We start from the raw sequence: 21284 nt of genomic DNA on the forward strand, positions 1-21284 counted from the left end.
AAAGATCTCTTCCCAAAACACGATTTATAGCCTAGTGTGCTCCAAAACACACCAATAACTATATAACTAGAGAATGACCGTACAGAACGTGCTGTAGCAGAACTCGTGGCCACATCAGCAGCCTCAATCAGCACTTTCAAAGAGAAGGCTCAAGTTACTTATAAAATACAAGGATCATAGTCTAAGCCTCTGTACCCCAATCATATATTTATGTAGGCATTTGACATACCCTGACCATCCATTTCCTCCCCAGACCTTTTCCCTTGCCAACACACCCCGCTCTGAGGGCAGCACAACAATGAAATCAGACAGACACAGAGCACACAAGCAGCCCCTTTGCTTCGGAGTCAGACATTTCTCTTCTATTTCCTCTCGGGCACATCTGAATTCTGTGTTGCTATTGCAAGACTTGATCCATTATGAAGTTACTTTTACAGATATGATTAACAATAACAGAGTTTACAGACAATGCATGCTCGACTAGGATTTCTGTGTAATGAGAAAGCAGTTCCAAGAAGCTGGAACTATTTTAGTGCCCTCCAGCATTCACTGAAAAGCTTCAGGAAATTAAAGATTTTAAGTTCTCCTATGTTTAATGAGAAGGCCCTGAACTCAAGACAGCAAACTGCCTCATTGGCAGGAAGAAAGAACCAATTCCCTTCCATAGCAGGGTCCTGACTGTGTGCTGTTGAACCAGAGGGCTGGACAGGTAGGCAAAATATTCAGGTCCCATTATATTTTGCGTCAGTTTTCCTTCCTCCAATACCCACTTCAAACATGAGATCCCTAGGACAGGAACTGTCTTACTCAAAGGTGACCTTTAGCACCTACCCCTGGGAGCCCTGATTTTAGGCAGCTGGTCGGATGATACATTTATGACAACCCTGCACATAGGCATTCAAAAAATTTATAATTCTTCATGAAATATGCTGTGCTTTAGGCATGCCTAATTAAGAATAGAAAAGGAGAGAAAGGATGTTGTTAAAGCAAACTACAGTCTCTCCAGAAGCTCCAATTTAAAGACAAACTTACTACATTGAATTTCTACTCTAGTATCAACTTTGTAGCATTTCCCTTGAGAAGAGGTGTTAAATGGTGTAGTAGTGAAAGAAAAATGGGGGTTTCAAAGGCTGCATGGTCTTAGCTATTAAAAAACCCAAAGAATAAAAATACATTGAAAAAAGAAAAAGAATTTTAAAAATGCTTTATCTACTTCTATCACAATATTCCTTACTGAAAATCTATGGGTTCTGTCTGGTCTAAGTCTACCAGATAACCAGAGCTAATGCCAGAGCTTATAGTACTTCACTTAGAAAGATAATTCAAGAAGGCAGATTTCCCTGCCAGTAAGTTACATATGACAACATATTGACAATTCTAATCAGATTTTATGTGGAAACAACCATTTTCACAGACAAGAGCAGTAGCATCAGTGTATGTATAAGGCGTCATGCCGCTGGGTTAGCAAAAGGCAAGTACTTCATGAGCAGCAAGGAACTCTGGGCCACAACTAATAACAGAACACATCGTCTGCTGGACTGAGAATCAGCAGGTAACTAACAAAAGCTAAAGATCCCACAAGTCCATCCCTTTCGCAATGTCCTCTTTACTCTCCAGAACCTCCTGTGACCCATTTCTTGGCCCTAAATAATTTGCTGCCCCCCTCCAATCTCTTCTTGCAGACTTAGTTTCCCCAAATGGCTCCAGATCTGAATGTGCAGGCTCCCGGTGTCGGGTCCTGGCTGCCAGGGGAGCGCCTGTGCCACGGGGTGAGGTGACAGTGTCAGGGCTGGCACACTTCCCTGCCTGGCCCACTGGCATGGCACAGAAGCTGCCCTTAGGTCAGCATCCTCAAACACCTTTTTCTCCCAAGGGCTGCAGGAAAGAAAGACCCTTAGGGCAAGAAAAGGTAGGAGAGACCACATTACAGCCCTGCTCACCCTCAAGAAAGAACACACTGTGACGGTGTTTTCCTTCAGCAAAAGATCTGGCTGTGACACACTAGGAGCAGCAGATCCCACACCAGGCTTGCTTTCTTAGATGTTAATGGCAGTTTTATGAAAGCACGTTTCACTGAACTGCTCTTTTAACTGTGACATACCCAGGGTGACTCTCACTTCTGCCTGGAGGGGCTGAAGGTGAGAAGAGTTTCTTTACCCGCAGCGAGTACTTGAGGAAGGAGAAGGGGTGCACGGCGGGGGGAAAGTCAGACAGAACCAGTTACTTTATTCTTGAGCACAGAGGTATCAGTGCAGCACCCAAGTGGCAATGATTCACTTCATTCAAAAAAACAATAGTTCCCTAGATATAAATATCCTGAGTGCCATTAAAATTAATCAGAAGCTGTCTGAAAACTGCAGTGAATGGCTAAAGTGAGACAATCTGCCCACAAGACATGACCAGTTAACTTTTTATGTACTACATTAACCAGTTCGGGGCTTTTTAATTATTTTCTTGGAATGTTTCCGTCTGGATAGAAATATGGGAGTGCATAGTGACATTCTTTACCAAGGTCATTTGTATTTATAGTACCACATGTCACCAAATTACATTTTCAAAAATATGTATTAGCTTTCTAACCAACATTGTTTAGTTTGCACTTGTAAAACACCTGATCCAAATGCCTTTTCAAAGCTTGTGTTAAATACATTTGCCACAGGAAATGTTACCTTTTTTATGAATTAAATTAAATCAGTGTCAATGATGAAGCCATTTCAAACTTCTGACTACCTGGCACCTAAATTTACTCTTGGGAAAATGCTCCGAATATGCCCCGGTGACTCACATACAACAGCTAGTAGACAAGGAGAGAGGGGAAAACTTCTTTCTTTAATAGAGACAGATCTCTTCTAATAAGGAATTGCAGTTCCTCACACCTTCTAGTGGGAGCAGAAACTTGCCGACATAAAAGAATGCACATTTCACCAATTTACACTAAGGCCAAAATCCACCAGTGATTCAAAAGGCCTTAATAAACAAGGTCTCTACACACTGCTACTGCTAAAACAGGAAGATGATCTAGCAATAAGAATTAAACCTCTAAGATCTAGAGATCTGCCACACAGTAGGAAAACCAGAACAGACATATGACCGATATGACACCAAGTGGGGAAACAAACAAAACACACGGCATGTCTGGCATGCCACAAACAATCACCTAACACCAAATTTATCAAGAAAAGATTAAGAACTAGAAATCCTGTAATAAAAAAAAAATAAAGAAGTACTAACTGCAGCATGAGCTCACAGGGAAAGTCTGTACACATTTTTCTCAGAGTATACATGCCATTAGTAGATAGTAGTGAGACTGGCAAAACCCAAAGGTATTCCACAAAAATATCACAAACACTTGCTCATAACTCAAGCTGTGCTCTAAACTACGGTGTCACAAAAATCCATGCATTCAAATTGTCTAGAAATTAATCAAGAAATAAGACTTTACATTCTAGGCAAGTTTAAAGGCAGGAGTTAACAGCAATGAAAACCGCCTTTTAAAGTTACAGGTGAAGAGAATAGCTAGATGTAGCATGCTTCAGGAAATAAATATCAGAATATTGCAACTTACAATAAGTCAGAGGCACTAACAAATTCTGTTAGTGAGATACTGAAGCTCTTTGACAATGGTGGTGCTATATGTTCTCACAGGGCCAAAGAACAGATGGCAACCAAGATGGGCTCCTGCTACCTCACGAAGAAAGGTTGAGGTAACTTTGGCATGTTGGGCTAGTAAAGAGGCAGCTAAGGGATGATCTAAAAAAATTCTGTAACTTCCCTTCAAATAACTGCAGAGATAACAGCGCCCCTCGTTCCATTTACAAAACATCAGTCTCCTGCTAATAAGATACAGACTGCTCACTATTCTATATGATTTCCTAGCTAAAATTAATTTTTTTTAAACAAATACTCTAATTTTCAAACAATTCCTGCATTCAGAGGCTTTCACTGTTCCTTACTAGGCAGTAGCGTAACTCTCAGTCCACTCAGAGTCCTGACTCAAAGTCCTCTAAATACCATTTTAAAAATTAATAAAAAATATCCACAAACTGACTTTGGATTAAGCGTAAGTATTTCATTTCCAAGAAGCTCTTAGGTATATTTGTCAGAGAGCCAATTTTAAGCACAGTTTAAGCTCCTGCTTAAAAGAGAATTTGAAAAGGTAGAAATGGGAGTTAGATTCCCCACTTTGCCTTTGCAGATTTTGAAGAAAAATCAAGTCTCTTCCATGTACTGTGAATTTAAAAACTAACAGACCTTTAGGTTTTCCCCCCTCTGAGAGTCACAAGTTTTCTCTTTGCTGTCGCTTAGTTGAGATTCACACAAAGCTGCTATAATTTGGAACCCAATTCAGCAAAACACTCTAACTTTCAGCTAAGAATCTCTCTTTGAAGCATTTTATTTTGGGGGGGATTAAGGCTTAAACAGGTCTCTCATCATGTAGATCATTTTACAAAGCTTAATACTGGGTCCAGGTGTGGCCACTTATGGAAGTAACAGGCAAACTGTATGTAACATCACACATTGCTGTGTCTTGGTGATGAATTAATTTTTTTAATTTGTAAATGCTTGCTTAGCACAAGCAACCATAAGCCATTGCCTATTAAGTGCTAATATGGAACCACAGAGTGTTTGCCTGGAGCAAATGCAGGATGGAAGCAACCCTGTGCATAGTTATTTATGCCTTTACCCTATTCAAAATACAAATACCAATGAGATAGCCCCCTAGTTTTCTCTCTGCCCATCCCCTGGTTTTATAGCCTGATCACTTTATCATTTGCTTATATTTTATTTTACTACTTTTCAGGTGGAAATAGTGTCATTTCTGTAGCATTACATGGTCTGAAATCTCTCTTATCTATGAGTTAAAGTATCAACTTTTCTTGATAAAAACATCCTTTTGCAAATTACTCTGGATACAGCCTACGGCCCATCTGAATTAAATTCATTCGTAAGCTATGGAGACCCACTGAAGATGTGAACGTTGGCTGTCAGGGGAATACATCATGCAGGATTAATGAAAGAAAGATTACTGATAGCCTAAAAAGGGCACAAAAAGCTTTGCTGAGGCAGCATACGTGGAACGGAGATAGCAAATCCTTCTATGTTTCTTCTCCACTAGGAGGCTGAGGTGATGAATCCAATTATCAAACAACTCTTTCCCAGAAATAGAATATGAGTGCTCTGGTTCAGAGGGAACAGAGCGTAGTAGGCTCAGGAAGTATTTGTGGCGCCGAGTATTTTATCTGTAGCAGTATTTCCCTTGAGCAGCAGCTCTCATTTCTCTGAGAATCTCTGGTTCAGTGCCCTTGGGTCTCCAGGATTCCACATGGAATCTTGATCCAAAACCAGCTAAAGTGCTCCCCAGAAGGGGAGTCAAGTAAATAAACTCAGTTCTTAACGAGTCCAGAAACATTCCAGGTTGGCAGAAATTTATCAACTCACTAGAAACATTTTGCCTTTTCCTTTCCCGTTGCAGCCTTTTGCTCTTCCCTTAACAGCAGAGTCCTTAGCGCAATGCACCACAGACCCAGCGACGTCGGCCAACAACACTCCTACGGCATCTCAGTCCAGCTCTGGTCTGGCTCCTGCACCCAGGCCAACCATAAACACAAGTAGCTTCAGAGTCTTTTCTATCCAGGAGCTGCCTTTAGGTTGCACCGCAGCACCCACATCTTACAGGAGCACTTTCCTCCTCTCCCTCACCCAGCTCAACCCCCAAACACAGAGGGCAGGAGGAGCACACTGATTACTCACTTGCCAAGGGGGCTCCAGATAGAACATGGGCCCAGAATCAGCTCCTACAGAGCAGACTGAAAAAAACCCATAAAGCTTAAGGATCATTTTAGCCCTAGAACCAGGGAGAGGGAAGTCTACTGGAATAGCCTGTATTTGGCAGCACAGAGAAGAAATGTTGGAGATTCTACATGCAATGAGAGGTTTCCCCCTGCCATTCTGCAAGGGCTCCTTGCAAGGGATCCCACTCTTCAGCTCTTCCTGAAGTCTGTTTCAGCAGTTGGTGCTCACTATTCCACCATTCCTGACACTCCACTTCTTAAGAAATAAATGGAACATTTGCAAATTTGCCAAGGTCCTACAATATACATTGCCAGAACATTGGTTCTAGCCAGATGTTTTCTCAGCCCCCAAAAGTTCCTTTCACTTTTGTTAAAAAGTAACATTACTTTCACAAAATACACTTTCACATGGATTGCTCATTGAGAAGAGGAAATAAAGCATCAATAGAAAAGAACAGCAGTGTTTGTTGTCGTAGACGCATCATAAGATCATGAGTTAGGAAAGGAACATTCTTCCCCATTTACATGGACCTGATGCACAGAAGGATGTAAATTATAAGGATATAGATGACTAACAGAAAAACTAGTGTTTTAAGCCAACTGTCAAGCTGGTACGAACTAGTGTGGCCCCACTGACTTTAACAAAAATAAGCCTGGTGCTACTGAAGCATGGTTCAAAGTGCAAACGCAGAAGGGAGCTGCCAGTGAAAGTCGAAGCAAATGGGCTACTGCCCAGTTGGTATGGCCCAGTGCAACTGCACTGGCTTCAGACAACACAGTGCTACATAATTTGGCCTACAGACCACAGAGTTATAAAAAAAGAATGGTGTCACCCTCCCTATTGCTTCAAATAGCTAGTCTTAAAAAAAGTTATGCCCTACGCTGCTTTGTGGCCTGTTCCCAGAGCCCCAGTTCTTCAAGTTCTATGTTTTATGCATGCGAGTGGACTGTTACTGCAGGAACAGTGAGCACAGGCAGAGTTGAGCTCAGGCTTTCTTCTCTGCACTGCATGTACCAGGAGATGGCCCTTTCACCAGTGGATTCCTTCCACTTGCCTCCTAGCATTTCCCTAATGCGTACAGAGGTTTTGCAGCTGTTCCAAGGAGGTGGCAGTGAAGAAGGGTTACAGCTAAGAACATCACAAAGACAAAATGTAACAATAATAGACCAGATTATTACTTTTTTTTTCCTGAGGGAAAATGTAGCCAGGGCCCTGTCCTTTTGGAGTTCGTGCAGCCCTCTAAGGTAGCTCTCCTTTACATGAAGTTGTGTGAATTGAGCTGCAGTGAGCACCTCAGCCCCATTGCTGCAGTTAATACCTTTACTGGCTTTCTTCTGGGACTCTGCTCTCCTCCAGGTCTCTGCTTTAATTCCCAGGAGAGCTGGACCTGCTGTGCTGGCTGAGTCCTAGCCAGCAAATAGCTCCAGATGTGCCACACGGACTCCTGCTCTGGGGTGGAGGGAACCTCCAGCAGCCAAGCACAACAAGCAAGACGCCTGGGGGCTGAGCCAGGTTTGAAAAACTTAAGCTCCAAGGTGAGGACGTGCTTTCAACCAACCCTCGGCAGCACTGCCAGGAGAGGGGACAAGGGGAGGGCTGCAGCTTTGCCAAGCGCCCGGGTCTGTTACTGTTCCGCGGCCCTTGGTCACGGCATCCCCCCGGGCAGAGGCGACACCGCTGCCAGGCTGGAGAGCCGGGGTCCGCGGGGAGAGGAGGGACCGGCGGGGCAGAGGAGCCGAGCGGGCTGGCAGCTCCGCCAAGGGAAGGGAAGGGAAGGAGGGAGCGGCGGGTGCCCGGGAGCAGCGGCTGGAGCCCCCGAGGGTGGGTGGGGGCTTCTCCCCGAGCCCTGACGTAAAAACGAAGCGGGGCTGCCCGCTCCGGGTTCTTAAGGAGCGCGGCGGCAGCGGCGGGCGTGGAGAGCCCTGTCCGGCCCGCCCTGCCCTGCACGCCGGAGCGCCGAGGTAAGGAGGGAACGCGGGCGGCGGCGGGGACGGGACGGGAGCGGAGCGGGGTCGGGCGGGCGGGCAGCCCGCGGCAACGGCGGCGCCGCCCGGGACTAGCGGAGTCCCCCGCGGACGCCCCTCCCCGGCAAACGCTTCGCAAAAACCGCTGGCCACCGAGGCGGACACCCAGCCCTGCGCCCTGGGACCCGCTTCGGCATCTGCAGGGTGTAGGACCGAGCGACTAACCGTAACCGATAGCTCCAACCAAGTCAAACGGTGCCAACGAGTGAGCTAATTAACTTTAAAAATGATTATTCTTATTGTAATTCTTATTATTGTTCATGATGGGGTGTGGAATGGGAGGTTAAACTACAAGGAGAAGGAGGGGGGGGAGGAAAAAAAAGAAAGTCAGAGCCAGAAGGTGCACACAGTGCACACATCAACTTCAACTTCTGGACAAAAAGACCTGAAGGCTGGGGAGCGGGGTCGGGCGGGCGGGCAGCCCGCGGCAACGGCGGCGCCGCCCGGGACTAGCGGAGTCCCCCGCGGACGCCCCTCCCCGGCAAACGCTTCGCAAAAACCGCTGGCCACCGAGGCGGACACCCAGCCCTGCGCCCTGGGACCCGCTTCGGCATCTGCAGGGTGTAGGACCGAGCGACTAACCGTAACCGATAGCTCCAACCAAGTCAAACGGTGCCAACGAGTGAGCTAATTAACTTTAAAAATGATTATTCTTATTGTAATTCTTATTATTGTTCATGATGGGGTGTGGAATGGGAGGTTAAACTACAAGGAGAAGGAGGGGGGGGAGGAAAAAAAAGAAAGTCAGAGCCAGAAGGTGCACACAGTGCACACATCAACTTCAACTTCTGGACAAAAAGACCTGAAGGCTGGGGGCGAGGGGAGGCAGGGGACTGCATGGAAGCATTCACCATCGGCACAGGTTAATGAAAACTGACATTTCCTGAGCATCCCCCTCAGCTCTCAGCCATCTAAAAAAAAAAAAATCCTGAACCTTGTAGAAGGCTAACATCAAAATGCTGCCCGAGTTTGACCAGACGATAAGGACTAGTGGGCTTGGCTGCTGGCCCTGACCAGTGCCACTCACACCACACCTTAACTAGCACCCACTCTCATATTAGTGCCCTACCAGCCCCCTGCCCAGCACAGCCCCTTTGCTCACACCTCTGACAAATCCAGAACCCTTCTCCTTGTCTTACGCAGTTTTGTAACTTAGAAAGCTCCCAAAGGAGCTGGGGGACAGAGAAAGCAAAGCAACCAGTTCAGTTGTTAACCAGTGCAAACCAGATGGCCCCTGTTCAAGTGACAGAACCACCCTTAAAAGCTCATTTTAGTATTACTCCTTTGTTTGAACTGTCTGCTGTTGGTGGGTTTGTTTTGTTTATGTTTTTTTTTTTCTCCCCATGGCCAAATCTGAGATTGCTAAGGTTTTTTTGAAAGTTAGAAACTTGATAAAGAAAGTTAATTATGTCTTTTGCAAAAGTCTCAGTAAACAGATAGGTGCATATTGCACAACATGTATGCAGAGGTGTCTGCTGCCCAGTGGAAAGGCTCTGATGCACAAACAAGAATTAAGAAGTGACTCACAGGATGTCTTCAGTTTTGCTTCTGAGAGAGCAATCAAAACCTGCCTTGTGCAGTAGGCTACAGAAGAATGATGCTTCTGGAGATCTTTGGAGCAGCATGAGGGCAATCTCATTACTACCACCACTGTCATAAGTGACATCCCACTAGGCAGAGCCATGTGGGAAGGGTGTGCCGTCTCTCTTCTATTCATTAAATGCAAGTTTCAGATCCAAAGCTGCCAAGCCAATTCTCCTCATAAGAACCTAACTCAGACAAAAAAGTTAGAGAGTAAAGCCTGAATACCTCCAAAATGTTCCAAAAACCTGACCAAAGAGCCAGACAGGGGGCTAGGTAGGAACATGACTGCCAGGACTGAAATCTCTGAAGAGCCCTTTAGCTCTACGATGAATTACGTTCCACAAAGCAGCCTACCCTTCTCTGGTCTTGCACACTGGCTGTGGCTGGGCTAATTTTCATGCATAATCCATCTGCACACACTTATTCTGCCTTCAACATTGTTCCTCACGTAGCAGAGAAACGTTGCTGTGCTCTTGGTGACCACTCACAGAAGAGTCTTTCTACTAAAAAGCCAGTTGATTATTAAGTTAAGCTCATTAAGAGAGGTAACTTCTCCCGCCCCACAACACCTTCCAATAATCAAATCAAAAACATAAAAGCATGGATTTCCACAAATGGGAGGTTCCCATGAGCTACGCTAAAACCAACCCCCAAACCTGTTATACATTTCTAATATGTGTCAGGAATGTAATATTAGAAATACTAGAAGCATGTTAGAAAATGCACAATAGAAGCACATACTAGAAATTAAATCTGATGCAGACAGCTGGGCCTTTCTGTCCCCAGAAAGTTATCATTCTCAGGATTTTTCCCACTATAGCTGCTACATAACAAGTTTCACAATTTTAATGTGTCAGACAATTGTAACAGTGATCTGCAATAAGAGTCTGTACTTTTATATCTATAGATATCAATACAAGAAAGAGATGGACCTGTTAGAGTGTGTCCAGAGGAGAGCCACAAAAATCATCAAAGGGCTGGAGCACCTCTCCTATGAAGACAGGCTGGGAGAGTTGGGTTGTTCAGCCTGGAGAAGAGAAGGCTTGGGGGAGATCTTACTGTAGCCTTTCAGTACTTAAAGGGAGCTTGTGAGAAACAGACTTATTTAGTAGGGCCTGTTGCAATAATACAAGGAGTAATGGTTTTATACTAGATAAAAGGAAAAAAAACCTACAATGAGGGTGGTAAAGCACTGGAATAGGTTGACCAAAGAGGTGGTAGATGCCCCATCCCTCGAGCATTCAAGGTTAGGTGGGATGGGACTCTGAGCAACCAGATCTAGTTGAAGATGTCCCTAGTCATTGCAGGGCGGGGGTCGGACTAGATGACCTTTAAGGGTCCCTTCCAACCCAAACTATGTTTCTATATGCACGTATGTATGTTGTACAATACAGCTGCTATGCTGTGGCTTTGCCATACCCTCTTTTCAGTGCTGTTCTGCATTTCAGATGGTAAAACACTCCTGTTCAGTGGATGATTTTGCAATTTACCATTAATTCTTTAGAACACACTCTCAACAAATAGTTTTCCACCTGTTGTCCACAGAGCCCTGGGATTCTGCAGACTATTTTAAAAGGCTTATAATTTTTGAGGAAAATAAAATTTTGATGAAAGCAAGACTGCCTAAAGGCTTAAAATCTCTGTAAAAAGGAATGGATTTTTACTGAAAAAGGTTAGGGATCTGTAAGTCAAGGAATGCATATTGAAAGTTTTTTGCCTAAGTTCCAGATAGGAGAGTTCATCATATGGATTTGAGGATGACTAACAAATTTTAACACAATTCTGCTGCACAGAGCAATGCAGCTCCACTAGATTTTACATTTATACATACAAAAAAGCAAACACGGATCTTTATAAAGTAGAGAAACAGTTGTCAACATCTGAAGTGCTTCCTATATAATGTAAGGTACCAGAGCTTTGTTCCTGCATCTAACAGAAGGTTTTCAGCTTATTTTGGTTTTGTTACATTTCAGTGACACAATGGACCCTGGGAGCAGAGGAAGAATTCACTGCAACATGAGACTCACCTGCTCTCTGCTAATCATGGGAGCATTCTGTGTGACACCTTCCCTCTGCCATAGCCAAATTGATCCACTAGCTCTTGGGAGAGCAGACCCCCAGTGTTGGGAATCCTCCTCAGCTGTCTTACTGGAGATGAGGAAGCCTCGCATTTCTGACTCTGTCAGTGGCTTTTGGGACTTCATGATCTTCCTGAAATCATCAGAGAACTTGAAACATGGGGCTCTGTTTTGGGACCTGGCTCAGCTCTTCTGGGATATCTATGTGGACTGTGTGCTCTCCAGAACCCATGGCCTAGGGAGAAGGCAGCTAGCAGAAGCTGAACAGAAGATCTCTACTTTACATTCTCAGTTCACAGGGAGAAACCAAGGTTACTACTCCTTTAATATATGTCTCACAGGCAATAGCTAGAGTCTAGTAGGAAAGAAGAGAGATACAGGTGCTTATTGTGTTATGTGGTAATAGTACAGAAACAGAGGACAGCACTGCATAACTGCCCCCCACTCCCCAATCCAGTACAGAGCTATGTTTATGTTCAAAGTGATCTCAGTAAATATTTGATCTCCAAATAACCTGAACTGTAATGACAGCTTTTAAATTCCAGTTTGGTGGGGGAGGAGAGACAGCAGAAAGTGAAACACAGGAGGACTCAAACTAAGAAGGCAGCGCAGCATCTGAACATACTAATATATTCTTCCATGCCAGCATTTTTACCACTATGGTGCCATGGTTAGGCTAGTTCTGAATTCCTCATTCCAAGAGGTGTGTCACCCCAGAAACATGTCACACTGGCTGCTGGGGAAAGTGGCAGTCTTTCCTCTGAAGAGTAAGGATACATTTACTTGCTATCTAGTTGTTAGCCACTAGGGATTTCCTATTTCCATACTAGTAGCTTTGCCCAACACACAATGGAAAGAGACATAGGGCTCAGATGCACACAGGCTTTTGGACACAGCTACAGCTTCAGGAGGAAGAACACTACCCCATGACACTAAACGATTCAATTCCCAGCGTCCAGGTTCCCAGCCCCAGAGCAGAATCCCCAGACATGAAGTGTCTCCATATATGGTGAGAGTTGGCACCTCAAAGCAGGATTTGCAAAAGGTAGCATGTCATTTAGCCTCCCCATCCCCAGCATAGCTTTTCCTGAATCTCAGTCCCTTCCCAGGCTTCGGTTCTGATCCTGTTACCAACAGATTCATCCTTCCCTTCAGAACGTCCACTTTCAGAAAGGGGCAGGTGCTACAATTTGATGGAGGGCTAGAAGCACTGCTGCCATCACCAACTGTGTAGCATGTGAGGCCTACAGGGAGAAGGCAGACCTGCCTTTCTACTTGAATAGATTCAGACCCTTATCACCAATTCCTACACTAGGGTCTTAGTTATTAAGATGTTTGGGGAGGAATGTCCATGGAATAACAAAGAACCTCTCTGAACAGTGACCCATTAGAATGCCTCTAAAAAAGGGACTTGAACTTGGTATTCTTCCACCCTAGGGCCACTATACCAGTGGACGGTCCAGCTCTTGCCCACAAACATTAAAACCTTTTGTGTATTGGAAGACAGGATTTGAGACAGGAAGGACTGAGAGGCCCTTACCCCCATTACTTATAGAGAGTATCCTAGCCATTAAGCCAGGAGACAGGAGTTGTGTTTGAATTGATCCCCTCAGACTGAACAACTCCTCACCCACACAGGGCCAGTTTCTAAGCTCTGAGCCAAACAACCACTATCTGCATTTTAAAAGCAAGGAGTGGATCCTACCCTGCTCTGCAAAGAATCTGAGCTATAACATAGCTCTGAGAAGATAAGATCTTTACTGTGTTAAGATACACAAATGGCAAGCAGCACAGACCTCCTTCTGGTTCCCTGGTGGACTTAGATATCACAAAGGAATCTAGTTGCTCAGTCCTCACCAACCTGATGCGCTTTTGGCTGCAAACAGAACGCAGCTTTAGATACAAGGCATCAATACTATCAAAAACTGAGGCACCTGCCAGGCTAAAGCACAAGATTAATTTTAGTTTTCAGTATTGCAGCTTTGAATATCACTGTCTGAATTTCCCCTTAGCCTTTTGTTTACATCTGGCTCTTCATGTCTATATCACACTGTGATTTTCCTAAACAAAGAGCTTTTGTTCCAGTCAAGATTAAGAGTAACAATCTGATGTATTTTGAAGAATTGAATTATGGGTTTTGTGATTAATAGTGACTTTTATTTACTCCTATATAGATAGAATTTAAGCACTACTAAGTATTTACACTTTAAGACAAGCAAGAATTCTTCTCCTTCTCTATCCTCTTTGTTTTGTGAGTTATAAGCAGTTAATCTGGTTTCTCTGTACAATTGATTAACATCAGTCAGTACCAGGCAGCTTGTAACAGCCTAATTATTTTTTTTTTTTTGGAGGAACTATCTAACCTCTCCTCCAAATCTTCCAGTTTCTTAACAAAGCCAACTGTTTTAATCTTTGTAACCCTTGGTCCTACTGCCTTGTTTTGTCAGGGAAAGCAAAAATCAATTGTTAATAATTGCAAACAGAAATCACACCGTAGCAAATGATAAGGACTAGAATTACTGCTTCTTATGCATAAAGAGATGTATGAAGCTGTTTTCTTAGCCCAAAGAGCAGCACTAACAGCATTTGAATGACCTTGTGTACTTCACCCCACGTCTACATGGACAGGTATGAATAGCTTTCAGTAGGCTTGTTCTAGAAGTCAAACAATAAACCAAGATTTTTTTTTTGCTTTATACTGTTACTTTTGCAACTGTTGATAACATCTTTATTGCTCATACTGAAGTTTTCACACCTTCTTCTTCTTAAACATTCACAATTTCAGTTCATTTTTTTAATTGCAAAGAGAATGATAAATCAGGAGCAATCTGTAAGCTGCATTCACTGTAGTTCCTTAAACATATCATTGAATTGGAGAAGCAAGACAGAGATCTGTGCTTGGCAAAGAAATGCTGATGTTAAGGTGTTATTATTCTAGCATTAGATATCAGAACTAAAGGATAAATCCCCTGAGGTCATTGTGAAAATTGGGTATCAGGAACTGAGCTTTCTTAAGAAAATAAACCACAAAAGCCCTTCAAGCCAAAAAACTTAGTGAAGTCCTTGGTAAAAGCTTTTCAGTAGTACTGAACAGAACTATTTCATCATGTCTTAGAAGCACTTCCACAGTTCTCCATGCTTTGCCCTCCTGGGAAACAAGCCTGTCTGAGTGTACATCAACACAGTGGTAGAAATAGCCCAGGTCCAGACTCACAGGTTCAAACACCGTTCTCTGAACTGATCTAGTCCTGCCAGGTACCTGATTGTAGTTACTAACAAGTCTGAAAATACTCTTCTAACTCTACACAATCCATGAAATGCAACAAAATCAGAACAGCTATATATGAGTTATCTAACAAACTGCCTCCAGCCAGCTAACATCCTACTTAATCCAGCAGCATTTCAACTTCCCTAAATATCCTGTAGAGAAGCATTAGTCAGTTTTAAACTGAAACAAGTAAGGAAAGTTCTTTAGAGTTAACCTAGCCAAGGTATCTTTAGTAACTCATCCCTTTCCCCTAACAAAACCGAAACAATATGAAAAAGCAGGCTTCATAAAAACATTTCCAATACATTACAACACTGGAGTTAGATGCAACAACTCTTGATAAGCCAAAATAAAACTTAAGAACCACAAAGAAAACACAGCTTTTGTACTTACAGCAAATCTTCCTGAAGAACAGCTGTACAAAAAAATCCTCCTCAAGAAGCTGTGTAGCATATCACCAGTACAAACATTTGAATAATACAAACACAAAAGCCTCCCTACCTCTTTTCTCCTCACTCAGCAGTCCCCCTGTTACCTTGCCACTCAGAGTGGCCACAGCTGTGCCCACTTTCCTCACAAGTGCAAGTAATTGGGCCCAGATCAGCCCTTGCACCTGGCACAAAACAGACACAACTTGCTGTCCCAACTCTGCTGAATTATGCATTTGAAGTCTGGTAAATAGACACTGTGTTAACCAGTTACTTTTTCAGAAGACAAATGCATCTAAAAGAAATAAGGCAAATCTACTGGCATTTGGAGATTATTGCAAATAGAATACCACATAGTTCCTCAAGGAAATAACAAATGTGCTACTAAATAGTGTGAGAGAGCTCATCCACTGTGCAAGGGGGTTGATGACAAACCTGTGAGTCAGTAAGACTGTGAGCAGACTTGAGTGCTTTGACTCTGCTTATTACAAGTGGAAGAGTTTTACAGGAAGACTGAAGGAAAAGGCCCATGATGGGGGAAAAGATAAAAGCGTCTTGTTACTGAAAGGCAACTTGCAAATGGAGGGATATGGCTATTGCCAAAACAAGGGGGTTGGGGGCAATGCTGATAAAGTGGGGATCAGTAGCAGCTAAAGGTGGAGCAAACATGGATGTGGGAAACTAATTCAGCTGCTCTTTGCTGTTTGGAAATCGATTACTTATATCCATTTTCGTGTCACTTTTCAGGGATATTTTCTCATATTCAGAGGTCACCAGTTCTGAAGAAGAAAGACTGGTTTGAAGATTTAATAAGTATCCACATGCATAAGAGTAGATCTACATTACTTGGAAGAATCATTGAAGAACTAGGGAAAAAGAGGAAATGACACATGTAGTCCACGATCTTGATTTGTAGATATTTTTTAACTACTTCTCTTTAAATTTTGCATTTTATTCTTCATTGATGTTAATTTACATTGTGGAAGGTCTATAACCATGAGCACTGTATCTCTGATTGTTGGACTTGTTTTTTTAATTACCTATGAATTCAAATCTCCTTAATAAACTGCATGATTTATAAGCAGTTGCCTACTTTAATCTGGGTGTATGTGTTGCTGGCCACTAAACCAAACAGTAGATGCTCACTTCTCTCCCCTTCAGAGAAGGGAGAGCATCTCCCTTCAGAGGAGAGAAAATGAGAGAGAGTGCATCCTATGAGTTGAAAAGAAACTAAACTACTTTAATGAAATATATATGATATATACAAACCCAGTATCAAGCTCCCAGGATGATGACTGCATCACCAGCAGGCACTGGGAAAGTCCCAGACTGGACTCAGAGATGGATGGGAGCTGAACTCAGGAACTGGATTCAGGAACACACGGATTGAGATCAATGGCACATGAACAGAGTCCTCCTTGGATGCCGGCCGTTAAAGATAGAGACTGACCACTGCGATCCCTCAGCTTTTATAGTGAGCAGATGGGATAGAATACCCTGTTGGTTGGTTTTGGGTCACCTGTGACCCCTCTACTCTCTCCTTCTGACCCTCCAAAGGGCATACAACAAAGTGAGCTGACCTTGGTTGTTATAGCAAGAAGTATAAGCAGCAGCCTCTCTGCATACCATTCCTTGGCATAAATTATAAACAATCACATTTTATCACTCTGGAAACAGACACTGGCTTAAAAATACGCCATTATTTTCAGAGAGCAGTTAGCTAGAAGAGGCTCAGCTGCAAAGTAAAATTACTGAAAATTAAATTGGTTCTGTTTTACCTCAAACCAGAACAGTATCAGGCTTTTTGTAATGCATGTGGCCTATTCAAACCTTTTCCTGGTTTGGCACCCAAAAGACAACAATGGATCCTTCAATAAGACATCGAGAAGCAGAGCAGGAAGTTGCCAAAAACCTCCAGTGGCTCCAAGACAGGATTAGAGTCAAGACAGTGATGCATATGCATCCATATATTGTATTGTTGTACGCAACAATACAAAGCACTTGTACACTCGTACACTCATACAAAGCAACCACTGCTGAAAGACACCAACCTACTATAGAAGAATAGTACCTATTTTTATACTAAAAATACCTTCAAAAACTGTTTCCAGTTTTCCAGGAAAAGTAAAAGGGTTAACAGGTTTTCTGTTTCTAACAGCTCCTCTGTTTGCTTTCACATCACAGAATTCTGTGATTCTGAGATTCTGTGATATTTTTATGGTATTTTCCCTAAATTTTTATTTATAAAAAATGCCACTTAAAATGTTAAACATTCACACTTAAAGTGTTTCATTAAAAGAATTTTCACACATAACCCGAATTTGCTTCTTCTTTAGTTTGCAAGTTCCTTGTAGACAAATCAGTCTCCTATGACTGTTACCAATAACATTAAAATAGGCAATTTGACATTAAACTAATGCAACATAACTTTGGGCAGGTAACATTTGATGCTTTGATGAAATCAAATATTTCCATTGTCTGGCTGGTTTAATGAAACTATAACATTCAGCTTTCCAGGGGAACTAAATTTGGTTACTCAAAGTTTCTTTCCTTGAGCCTGTGGCAATATGTGATTGCTTTTTTTTTTCCCAAATGACCAAATAAAAACTCATTTGCTGGGTGTTCATCAACTTGCAGAAATAGGTTCAAGTAGCAAAATGTGTAAATGAAGTATTAAAATGGGCCTGAGCAAAATAAAGTTTAAACATAGTCCCATTGGGTGAAATCCTGATCTTATTGGAAGCAGACAAAAAACTGTAAGAGGGCTATCAGCTTTAATGACACTAAATTTGTGCTTAAAGTTATGCATGCAACAAAGGAACACTAAAGCAGGATGAGGACAGGAACATGACAGTGTACTCAGCATCACACCCCCAGCTGCCTCTGCCTGCAGGCACAGCCTGTGAGAGTGCTCTGCCACAGCGTGGAGGAGACAAGAGCATTGTTACAACAGGTCTGCTCATTCCTGTACTGCTGTTGTTAATTATCTAAATTAAAATATCTGAAAACCCCATTGTGCACAGCTTTGTGTTAACATACCTGATGAGATTCATCCATACGGTGAGAAGTTGTGTTAAGAGTAGCAACAAGAAAAGCTTCTATAGTTATGTCGGCGATAAAAGGAAGACAAGAGAAAATGCGGGCCCTTTCCAGAAGGAAATAGGAAACTGGTCACCCAGGATATGGAGAAGGCCTGAGGCGCTCCATGACTTTTTTGCCTTGGTCTCCACCAGCAAAACCCCATTGTGCACAGCTTTGTGTTAACATAAGAGACACAGTCTTTACTCACGGTCCCTGCAGCTGTTAAGAGTAGCAACAAGAAAAGCTTCTATAGTTATGTCGGCGATAAAAGGAAGACAAGAGAAAATGCGGGCCCTTTCCAGAAGGAAATAGGAAACTGGTCACCCAGGATATGGAGAAGGCCTGAGGCGCTCCATGACTTTTTTGCCTTGGTCTCCACCAGCAAGTGCTCCAGCCACAATCCCAAGTAGCAGAAGGCAAAGGCAGGGACTAGAAGGAGGTTTGAGACCATCTGTAGAACCTGAAGGTGCACAAGTCCATGGGACCTGATGAGATTCATCCATAGGTCCTGAGTGAACTGGTGGATGAACTTGCTAAGCCACTATCCATCATATTTGAGAAGTTGTGGCAGTCAGTCTGGGAAGTTCCCACCAACTGGAAAAAGGGAAACATAATCTCCATTTTCAAAAAGGGAAAAAAGAAAGACCCAGGGAAACACAGGCCATTGTCTCACCTCTGTGCTTGGCAAGATCTGGAAACTCTACTAAGGCACATGGAAAATACTGGGAAGTTCCCACCAACTGGAAAAAGGGAAACATAATCTCCATTTTCAAAAAGGGAAAAAAGAAAGACCCAGGGAAACACAGGCCATTGTCTCACCTCTGTGCTTGGCAAGATCTGGAAACTCTACTAAGGCACATGGAAAATAAGGAGATGATCACTGACAGCCAACATGGCTTCACTAAAGGCAAATTGTGCTTGACAAATTTGGTGGCCTTCAACAATGGTGTTACAGCATTGGTGGATGAGGAAAGAGCAACAAATATCACCTACCTCAACTTGTGCAAAGCATTTGATGCTGTCCCACACGCCATCCTTGTCTTTAAATTGGAAAGACACAGATTTGATGCATGGATCACTTGGTGGATAAGGAATTGGCTGGATGGTTGCCCTCAAAATGTCACAGCCAACAGCTTGATGTCCAAGTGGAGACCAGTGATGACTGGCTTTTTTCAAGGGTCAGCACTGGGACTGATGCTGTTTAACATCTTTGTCAGTGACATGAACAATGGGATAGAGTGGACTCTCAGCATGTCTGCTGACAACCACAAGCCGTGTGGAGCGGTCAACAGGCTGGAGGGAAGGGATGCCATTCAGAAGGACCTGGACAGGCTTGAGAGGTGAGCCCATGCCAACGTCATGAAGTTCAACAAGGCCAAGTGCAAGGTCCTGCATGTGGGTCGGGGGAACCAGCAGCACAAATACAGGCTGGACGGAGAATGGATTGAGAGCAGCCCTGAGGAGGACGAGTTGGGGGTACAGGTGGGTGAAAAGCTGGACACGAGCAGACAGTGTGCACTGGCAGCCCAGAAAGCCAACATCATGGGCTGCATCAAAGGAAGCATGGCCAGCAGTTCTTAAGCACTACACTTTTCATTGGCTTTTTCAATCACATCAGCCTAAACCCTGTTTGGTTATACATGAAAAAAAAGGTTCAGAATATGTAATTTACCTGACTTTTCTTCCAAAGCTTCCCAAATACTTTGCTTTCACCCAAACCAAATTTATTTTCTTAGTAATCACATAAAAATTCCTGTAAAGACTAGGAGGATTTTCTCTCTTGGAAAGCTGGAAATCCAGTTGGAAATCACTCGAAAATCAGTGATTCAACCAAAATTCTTAAAAGTATGCAAATTTTCTTGAACTGTGACTGGTTTTGAGCTCACATGCACATACTCATTCACTATTTTTCATGCACCTCCTGCAGAACAGTGATAGTAAGTGGCTGAATCTATAATCTTTCTCTCTGAAGTGGTACTGAATAATTTCCATTTCTCAGATCTTTCAAATACTTCTGTGCATTATCAGAAAACTTATTTTTCCTTGTTGCTGTCATCAACAAGAGATACAGAACAATTCCAAGGAAATAACTTGACCACAGCATATCAACAGCTAAAGAGAGAGAAATGGGCAATCATTTGCATTGCTGAGGAATCACACGTGATGTATTTCCCATTAGTTCATGTTGTCATTTAGCATAACATGCAAATCGTTAACATGCCATAGTTTAACCCATTATCTCAGCCTTCAGAACTGCTTTCACTAAAACAATATGTATTTGATCACACTATCATCACAGACTATATCAATGTAACTCACCGAGTTGCACTGCTGTAAGAAACAGGTAGGAAACATGAAGCAATGAAAGGCAAACAGTGAGCATCTCTTACTTTTTCTTCTATGAATGATCAAAATTTTTGCTAAGGCCTTCATTTACCCATCATTATAAGAAATGAAGCTAGACTGTAGTACGAATGGATCAAATTAGTATGCAATCTTTCTTTTTGTGTGATATCTTCCTTTCTCTTCAAACCCCAGCCTGGTTTCCTGGTGATGCTTAATAGATGGCTTTGTAATCAACTTCAGCAAGTACAACCTGCTACCTACAGTCGGTCATCTGTCTGTTTACAAACTTCTGTGCAGCTTGTATGTTTTCTCACATGCATATATATGCCTGTATTTATGTGTGTACAGGCTTGACAAGAATTTTTAATACTGTGGAAGGTTTAGGTATGTTCCATCAAATACAAAATACTAGTAACCAAGGAAAAAATTACTTTTCTCACATTTTAGATACTGCAGGCAAAATTACATTCTTATTAACCATTCTATACTAACATATAAGTTAATCAATAATGGAATGGATCTTCTAAAGCAATGCAATCCCTTTAAATGTTCAAAGCATCTTTTCCTTTAAATATTAATTCAGTTGTTTGGAAAAATGTGAATATGTAAATATCAAGTATGGATAAGTCTGACAGTTAAGTATTTACTCCTTCCTTTAGTCTAAGAAACAATGATATGACAG

The 21284-nt window shown here is 42.8% G+C and overlaps 1 protein-coding gene across 1 annotated transcript; it reads left to right on the plus strand.

The window, feature by feature from the left end:
* Positions 1–8328: 8328 nt before the first annotated feature.
* On the plus strand, positions 8329–16062 carry LOC106895226. Its single transcript, XM_014954472.1, has 3 exons — positions 8329–8439; positions 11375–11790; positions 15923–16062. The coding sequence occupies exons 2-3, from the start codon at positions 11382–11384 to the stop codon at positions 16060–16062; spliced, it is 549 nt and encodes a 182-aa protein (XP_014809958.1). The 5' UTR covers positions 8329–8439; positions 11375–11381.
* The last annotated feature ends 5222 nt before the right edge of the window (positions 16063–21284 follow it).

The sequence above is a fragment of the Calidris pugnax genome, unplaced genomic scaffold (assembly GCF_001431845.1).
Source record: "Calidris pugnax isolate Ruff unplaced genomic scaffold, ASM143184v1 scaffold103, whole genome shotgun sequence".
NCBI classification, from domain to species: Eukaryota; Metazoa; Chordata; class Aves; order Charadriiformes; family Scolopacidae; genus Calidris; species Calidris pugnax.